We start from the raw sequence: 9,647 nt of genomic DNA, 5'->3' as shown, positions 1-9,647 counted from the left end.
AGGAAGGCCTTCGAATTTAACTGATGACATCCACGTTTAGAAAATCAACGATCTGGTGCGTGCAAATCGTCGATGACTGTCAGAGAACTTGCAGAATCAGCAATGTTGGCACGGACACGAAGAACTCGTTTACGAAGTCTTTCTAAAATTTCTTTGTAGAAATATTGGTTAACTGTTTGTCCAGGAGGCACCCACTCTTTATGAACAATTCCCTTGGAATCGAAGAAGCACACAAGCATGCATTTCACTTTTGACTTTGACATGCGAGCTTTTTTTGGTCTGGGTGATCCCTTTGAGCACCATTGCGAATTTTGGCGTTTTGTCTCTGGATCGTATTGAAAAAACCAACCTTCCATCACCAGTGATAACATGGCTTAACAAATCTGGATCGATTTCCGTTTGCTCTAACAGATCGGCTGCCACATTTTTCCGTGTTTCTCGCTGTTGTTGTGCGAGATTTTTGGGAACCATTTTTGCACAAATCTTTCTCATACCAAGATCTTCAGTTAATATTAGACATTCGTTCTGCCTTCACTAAAAATTTTATGCCACCGAAAAACTTGAGCTCTTGACATAACCTCCTCTCCAAAAGCCTTCTGAAGCTTACCATAAGTTGTCGTCGCGTTTTCACCCGATTTAACGCAAAAAGAAATGGCATTCCGTTGCGCAATATTTTGCGGTTTCATTTCTGTGACGAGAGACACAAACACGTGTTCACTTATTACAGCACAACTCACAACTGAGCAGTTGCATCAATGTGCCGCTTGGACTAGAAGTAGCTTATAGATCAAGGTCAAAGATGGTGTGCCTACGCAAGCTGCAGGGTTGCCACATCTTGCAAAGAAAAATCAGTCTCATTACTTTATTGTCGCACCTCGTATATAGCTGCCGTTCTTCTTTCTCCTTTTCTCAAATACACGTATATCACGGATCAGAACGTAATTAATAAGTAGTAGACTGTGATATTTTGTCGAATATTTAGAAATGGCGAAGTCGCAATCGAAAGGAATTGAGAAGAGGCATCGATTTTGTTCGGCCGACGTATTTTAGCGCGTGATGATTAGTTATGATAACCGATTTCGTTACCTTACCGATTTAAAATTTGCATTACAGTTTCTTTTCATCTCGGTAACGGTAGACCAACACGAATTTACCGAGTACATATCGGTGTACGAGTGCGAGCCGGAAATTAAATTATGAAATTAACAAGCGCGGGTCGTATTCCGAACGACAAAAACACGGTGCTCACTTTACGATAAGAGCGTAGCGATTGATAATGCCGAAGCCATCTTCAATTTTTCCCTATTTAATTGTCAGACTTCCTTTCTCTATTTAATGTGCACCGTAACCGATAAAAAGGTCGGAAAATCGAGTTCGGTCGGACACGAAGTGTTATCTTAAAATTAATAGGAGAGCGATGAAAGAGATAACGTATGCCGAACGGTACGTTTAATTTTCCGGTGATTACGATGAGTACAGTTCTTGCGATGAATCTTTTTCTCCCCGATATTTTGAAATTACGTTAACAGACTTTATTTGTTATAACCTTTAATCCGAAGCTGATTTTTAACGGAATATAATCTTATTCGGTCAAGGCGAGTGTGTTTAAACGTGACGAATTTAAAGAGGGATTCTTCCGTTGTAATAAGCCCGTTACGGTTGTAGGTGTGAAAAGACAATAATCAAAACGGTATAATACTAAAATATCTCAAAATTCTAGAACTCGGATTTGCTTTTCACCGCAAATTATTTTGTGACTCTATTTGTCGGTCGGTAGCTGTTTTGAATAACTATTTCACTCCTCGACAACAACTTATTTGTTCTCGACTTAACATTGCTCCAAATTCTGCGTCGACCGTTGCTTATTTATAAATATATTTCATACGTACGGATAGTGTCGTAAAAAATAATAAGAAACCCGGAGAACCGGTTAAAGTCGTCGAAATGGAAAATGTCGAATTCGGTAGACGAGAGTACAATCGAAGTAGTATTATTGATGGAACGGATTTTCGGTTTATTCTATAAATTGTTTTCTAGTTGCTGACAGTACCGGTGCTCAGAGACGAAATACTAATAGTAATACTAAAGTTGTAAGGAAGAGATTCTGGCGGACGATATTGTCAGTGACTGTTGGCGATTTTACAACTACCTCGATTTGAGGGTTTCAAATGTTTACGATTAATTGTACGTACATGCGATTTTCTAGACTAACCGTCACTGGCGCACATACTCAAAATATCGAAAGCCGTGTCGTGAGGCTCGATAAAAAATCCCGAGGTTAGGTAACTCAAACATCACCTTATCGGCCGTCGTGTGATATTCCCGTTTCGATCTCGAACGCTGAATGCCGTACACGCATTCATTATATTTTTAAAGAAAAACTGTATGACATAACCGAACCAGTACTGGTTTGATCAGTATTGAACGGTTACGTTAAGCGATTAAAAAGGTAAATGCTGTTCTATTCCATTTTCTGACATTTAAAAATTACTTTTTAATAATAAGCTTCCGTGTGGAAAGTAGGAAAAAGTTGTAAGTTACGTAAGTACGATGTACGATTACCACAGGGTACAATTTTACGGCGTTAGAGGTTTTTGATGCTAAGAGATCTCAATTTTTTTTATTGAAATTTATAAACGCGATGTTAATATATCATTATCCGATTAAAAAAATTCCAGATTCCATTAAATAAGTACGATTCGTACTCTTACGCGAGCGTTGTCAACCGTTACTAAAAGAAGTTATGTAAATACCTACATTCTAACTTAAGTATTATTAAGATATTTTTACAGACATTAAATGTTATTTTTTTTAGTTTTCGTTTAGTTGAAATGTATTTTAAAGAAATTTGTACTCACGTAATTTATGTGATGTCGATCCTAGGGAAACTGCCGCCATAATCACGTACATCCATAATAAACCGGAGTATAAATTTCTTGCGGTTGACTTCATATCCGAGTGAAAGATGTACGGTATTTAGAAACTATGTAAGCGGGTGATGTTTACGCCTTCCTTTTATAACTCCCTACCGAGGACGAAACCGTGTGAGTGTATACAAGTAGTAGGAGTAGAGATTTCCCTAGAACCCTTGTCTAGCCAGTTACCCCTACCTTAACTCGTGTAACGATAAGCTGTAAATGTTGGTTTCTGGATCTACATTTGCTTCGCATAAAATCATTTCTACAGAAAGTGAAGTCTTGCCGATAAAGTAATCGAAGGGTTAGCCTATTTATATTTATCCTCATAATCTGCAGTATATTTTACTTGAAAAAAAATATTATCTCATCAAAAGAGTACGATAAATTTCAAACATTTTTATAATTATTTTCTTTTTATAGTCAATCGTTCCTGTTTGATGCGGTTCTCATTTCCTTTTTATTCTCTGCCGATCTCATAGCCTCAATCCTTCTCATATTTCCTACATATTTAAAAATCTGTTTAATATATTTTTTGTCTTGTTTCGTAGATATATGAAACGGAAAAGATAATAACTTTAGTTTGAAATGTAAATTATTGCTCAGATTATTCACTAAATGTTTTACTTACATTACTCCTATCAAACATCGTTCGGGATAGATTTAATTCTGAATTTAATGAATATTAATTGTTACACGTGCTACATCGACCGAGTAATATTAAAAAGACTAAGTGCTAATAAACAATCGCTTACATGAAAATTACATTTCATAATTAAGATTTCAAAAATGTTCCCCCGGGAAGCTGCTAAAAATTATATTCATATAATTTTTTTTTCTAGTTTTTGATAAAGTTAATCCGTGTAGGAAAACTGTACAAAAAATCACTAACAAAACTGACGGAGTCGTTACTATACATTTCGTTAGTTTCAATAGAAACAGTTTTAGTCTTCTTAAAAAAATTAATTTGCTTATTCGCCTTAAAAAAAAATGTATCCGATCCCGCTAAACTTATAGAAGGATAAATGTTAATCCGAACGAGTATGAAAACGAATCGTTTCTAAGAGTAAAATAAATTCAAAAAAATACACCCTACAGACCGAATGAGATCTTTAGAATCGGATTTCTATATTTCTAGAGCGATTTATTTATTTTTCTGAATCTGTGTTATTAAACATTTGTACGAATGAATGACCCAGTATGTTTAATCGTTTGTCTATAACTCATAATGCGATTTAGAAACGAGTATTGCATTGACAAAAAAGAAAAGTTTACCAAAATCAATAGTAAAATGGTCTTAGGTAAACATCATCAGCGTTTTGTACTTAATGCTATGCTTTAAAATAGTGCATATTTTATTTTCGTATTACATAATTTCCATGAATTTCATAGAAATCTAAAATTTTGGAATTCAAAAATAAAAATAAAATATGCATCTTGTCGGGTTTAAAGTGGAGGCAAAGTCAAATCACGTCGCTCAACTTTTCGCGAATGAATTTCTCAGAAAGAATTCCTGGAAATTTTGGAATTTGAAAATAAAAATATGCAACTCTAAATTCAGCAATTCTTTGTAACAACAACGGCTTTGTTTCGAAAAGCTCATCCATTTATTGAATCAAACCCTTCAACTTGAAAAAAGAAATAGAGAGAAACTTGCTCCGAAGTACTTTTAAGTGGGCTGAATTAGGACAGCTGCAGTGAATGTGGACATGGCTAGGCGTGCAAATATCAACTTGAATATTCTGTATAGCTGTGTCCTGATTCACTTCAGTAAAAAAAATATGTAAAAGGTCCTGTCTCTAAATCGCGTTAAATTTAAAAAAAAAAGAACTTGAACCCACGCATTGAGACGAAAACAGGAATACTAAGGAATAATGGTATAATGACAAATAATCATACTAAGCAAATCTTTGGTTGCAGCACTTAGTATGGGAAATATGACTTGTTTTTTCCAAAAATTGAATACATCCGTTCTCTCGTCGCTTCGTGGCATTTTTAAATACGCGAGTAATTCACTATCGTAGTTGGTTTCCAATTTCGTCCTTTTGTATATCGAACCAAACTCCAATTCGGATTCTTAAATCGAACATTATATCTCTTTCTTCTGCCGCAGTAGTTTTGTAATTTCTTTCTGCTGACGTCGGAAATTCGAGTCATTCGGGCCGGCACGTCAGGTTGAAATAGCCAGCTCGACTCCAGGGTAAAACTGCCGGCCGAAACTCGAAACTCGGTCCGAAAAATTCGTCCAGCTCGGGCCGGGCTCGAACTGGAGATCCATCTCTAGTCCTTGTAGGTATATCGCTAATTACATCGAACAAATGTCACCTACAATAAAATATGTATAATAATCATTGTACAGCAGGATAAGATAGATTATTAGATAAGGTAGTATATAGACAATCATATCTGCACTGATTAAATTAGCCGGAAAAATCATTTAATACTAATTTCAATCCATTAATGAAAAATTTCTCTAGCCAATAAACAGCCACCGAATACGATCGGATTCGATTATACTTCGATCTAATCGAGGTAGTGTTAGCGGTTAAATATCTATTTATTTTCTCAGCCGAGACAATATTATCTTTAAAAAAACCCGTCACTTCTCTAGAACGACTATTACAGCGAGGAAAACAAACATATTCACTGTGCTAAGTGTTTACATGATAATTTAATATTTTTTTTTTTGTTTAATAAACAAATACGAATTCACGAATTAATCCTTTTAAAATTATTTTATCATTTCACATGATCATTTATTAATAATAAATAAATTATTAATTATTTCGTGCTTTATTTTGCTTATTAAATGACGTTACAGAAACTTGACATTAGTTAAGCAGTTGAACGAGTAGTATTTCATTGTTTAAATACTCATCGACCGGAGTACTGTTATTTTTTTAAAAGGAAATGTTTAATTTAATTTTAAGCATAAATTTTATTATTATTGCAGTACACTACTATAAAATTGTACAAAAGTGGTGTAGAATACTCCATCGATAATAGCTGAACTGTACCTCGAATACAACGTGAATTCTACTCGTATTAATACATTTCCATTATCGGATTCAATTCAGAATTATTTTATTTATTTTTTATTTTCAATATTTCCATCATTACTTTTTTGTATTAATATGGAATATAACTCTTTTTTAATAACACTGGTCTATTAAAAAATATATATATATATATTTTGTTGTGTGCGCGCTAAAATGTTTTTGGTAACACTTATTTAAAGTAAACTTAATTTTTTGAAGGATTTATAGCCTATAGAATGATATAATCTTACCAAATATCTGTTTTTATTTTTTTCTCCTGTATTCAGCCTCTGGAATGCCTCTTTTCAGTCTCCAACGGAAAGCAGATTCGGGCTTCATTTTCGTAGGTAGCGTGTTTCCATCATCGACATATCCTGGTGAAAGCATTCGCCTTTCTCATCACTTACATCGTCAAGGTTAAGTGAGAAAAGTCCAAATGAGTCATATTTTTTCTAAACTGGCCATCTCTAATTTCAGAGATTATTCAGGAAATGTAAAAAAAAATATTTAACTAATCAGTTTTAAGTAATTACTTCAATTTTTTGGCATTATGTCAAATCTTTTTTTACTCTATTACTTTATTAAAATTAAATATCGTTATTTGAAATTTTCATTTAAAGGTTATATGACCAAAACATTTTTGTAGATGCCCGGTTTTGGAACAATATTTGGATTTGGCTGGTTTTGGAATAACACTTCTTTATCAAAACACAAATTTATTGCAGTTCGTATTAGCTAATATTAAATGATTTTAAATGTAAAATTAATCTAAATTCTTCTAGTAATAATTTTTTAATATTGGTTTATTTTATAATTTAAATTAGTTATCTTCCGTTCGATGCAAAAACCTGTCATTGAAGTACTTAGCAATAAAAAAACTTAAAAATGAAAAATCTTATACAGAAAAATACACAATAATATTTAAATACTATAAAAATTGATTCTTGAATATTATTTTTAAACCTAGTAGGAAAAACTTTCATCAATGTTTCCACGGTATTCATGAAAAATTGTTGGTATCACTGTCTGTCAATAGAGTATTTTTGTAAAAAGTGGTTTCCTCAGTTTGTTGCCATCTTGATCCATAATGTTTACTTAAAAATTTATCAACGTCTTTCAGATTCAGGTTATTGATCTTAACATTTCCTTCTAGAATAGAATTTAGGTTCATTGATCCGGGCCTCATTCCTGAAAGCAAAATGATAATATTATAAAAGCAAGGAAATGTTGTGAGGTTTGATAAAAGAAAAATAATAATCCCGGTGAAACTGAAACTAACTCACCTCTTTTAATACTGATCGTGAAATTTTTGATAACAAGTTGTTTCTGTATTATATTTTGCCTCTGATTTCTGAAATCCCATTACTTTTTCTCGTAATAAAGAACCTTTTTGAAGGACAAAAGGAAAATACCACTGTCCTGTAGTTTTCAAAACTGTTGCTGCAGCTGATTTCCAGTGAAATACTATGTCAGCCATATGTATCACAGTTCTAAATTCTGAAAACACTTTAACATAGTCGGCTGGATTAACAGTAACTTCCTTTTACTTAATACATTTTTCAATTCTTGCAAATATCCAGTCAGGTGGCAAAAATTAATGTCCAACTCTAGGAAAAAAGCAATTCGACTATCTTAATGTGTCCTGATGCATTTTTTGATAGCCAGTAAACGAGCATAGCAATCACATTAATGGTTTTATTCTGGCCTCCACAACCATCAGATACTAACCTGACAGTTGCGATGGTTTCTGAAAAAATTTGTTTGTGAAGACAATCATACACGGCGATGTTACTTCATTTGACCCTTTTAAGAAGTCAGTCTCCTTCCAGTGATAAATATACACATTCTCTTTTGTGTATTGAGTTCCTAACAACAACTGTTAAATTGTATTGGTACAGTTTCCATGAATAATATGCACTTTGGTCAAGTACGTTTGGTAATAACTGATTATTTTGACAGTCAAAAGATAAAATATCTAAATCTGTTCGTTTCTCTCTTAGAAGTTTGTAAAAAGCATTTGCTTTATGAGTTCTTTTTTCTGCTATTAAATAATTTTTTATCTCTTTGCTTACCTCAATTTTAACTTTTTCGTCTAAAGAAATACATGCATCTGTTCTAAGCAAACCAAACCCGATATTAAAATGACAATTGAAAACTTTTCTCAAATAGCTGTGTTTAACTAGTAAGCTCTCATCAGTTACTTGAGACTGGTAAAACCTCCAATTTTTTTTAATGTTAGTGTTATTTCTGAATCTAAATAAATCCTTTCAGAAGTTTTACTTTTACAGTAGTGATTTTCTACTGCTGGGAAACTAGAAATACATTTTTTAATTGCATCTAATTTGGGTTTGTTTTGATCTTTTATCACCTCCACAGTTTTTTTTAGATATGCAACCAGTAGCATTAAATCTCTGAATTACACCTTCACCTCTGTGTTTTATTATTTTAAGTACTGCTAAGAACGCAGTTCTACAACCTAGAGCTTTTTCTTTGAAATCATACCGTTTCACAAAGTATTTGATAAAAACATTTTTATTGTCTCTCACACAAGCAGACTTTCTTACCATAATGGATTTTTCATTGTCAGTGTACTTTAATAAAGCATCTTGTTTTATTTTATTTCTAAATTAAAAAAAAAAAAAATAATGAAAGTGAGCAATGTCCTGTTTTGTAAGTAACTTACAGCGAAAGGCCCAACCTTTACTAACCTTTACGCATACAGTTAAGTGCATTTAGTGGGCCATCAGCAGAATATCTTCCTTTTTTTCAATACTTTTCTTTCTTTTACTAGGATGATGTTTCTTTTTTGCAGCTAAATTACCCAAAACTAAAGAAGGATAACACTCCATTCCGATTTGATTTATTAGAGTACAGAAACAACATTTCTGATGAAATGCTTATTACAGCACGCAGTACAAACCTTAAAAACAGTTAGCTTACAAAATAACATCACAGTGGTGCAAGTAGTGGCAGTAAAATGAACTGCTGGAGATTGGCCAGGTTTGAAACTAAAGCTTAATTGTCAAACGTTATTTTTATATAAAAAATACCGCTTTTGGAACTGAAGATCACTTCCTAGGGTGCGCATTAGTAAAGACTTTGTGATTAAATAATAAAGAAAGATTATAAAACGTAGAAGATGGCCGGTTTTGGAATAATACGACTCAAATGTGAATGTAACATGTGTATTTTTAGACATACCGCATCCCAGTTTTTTTTATAGTTTTCAAGTAGTTTACTCACAAATTCTACATCGCTCTCAGGCTTCTTTCTGCCCACAAACGATTTAAAAATGCTTTTTCAGATTGAAACTCCTCTCAAAGCCCGTTTTATAAAACAATTTCATCGTTCCGTTCTTGAACACTGGAATCGGAATCCCGTATTTAAATCCTTCAAAAACATATAGATTGCATCGAGTTGCATTCTAACTCCAAATCGATAGATGCTGTTTTATTTATCTGAGAATTAAAGAGGTCACCAGTTAAACGACACGGTTTAAAAAGTCAAACCCGTATTCAGCCCCTGCAGTGATCCTTTTCAATCTCTAGCTGTAATCGGAAAACAAATTTGGACTTCTCTTACTTGGTGGCGTGTTTTCATCATCGATATGTCCTAGTTAAAGCATCCACCCTGCGCATCACTTACATCGCCAACGTTTAAAATAACAGAATTAAAATATAAAATAAGAATTAAA

General features: G+C 33.3%; 1 protein-coding gene across 1 annotated transcript in view; it reads right to left on the bottom strand.

The window, feature by feature from the left end:
• The window catches only part of Jhbp12 (Juvenile hormone binding protein 12), an 18,757-nt gene extending 15,793 nt beyond the window's left edge, over nucleotides 1-2,964 (bottom strand). Inside the window, exon 1 of the mRNA XM_075361709.1 lies at nucleotides 2,859-2,964. Within this exon, the coding sequence (XP_075217824.1) occupies nucleotides 2,859-2,952 (94 nt within the window). The 5' untranslated portion in view covers nucleotides 2,953-2,964. The remainder of the gene's footprint in view (nucleotides 1-2,858) is intronic.
• Between the last annotated feature and the right edge of the window lie 6,683 nt (nucleotides 2,965-9,647).

The sequence above is a fragment of the Lycorma delicatula genome, chromosome 4 (assembly GCF_047948215.1).
Source record: "Lycorma delicatula isolate Av1 chromosome 4, ASM4794821v1, whole genome shotgun sequence".
Classification (NCBI taxonomy): domain Eukaryota; kingdom Metazoa; phylum Arthropoda; class Insecta; order Hemiptera; family Fulgoridae; genus Lycorma; species Lycorma delicatula.
Note: the sequence above shows the minus strand (reverse complement) of the source record. Positions and strands in the feature narration are given on the sequence as shown.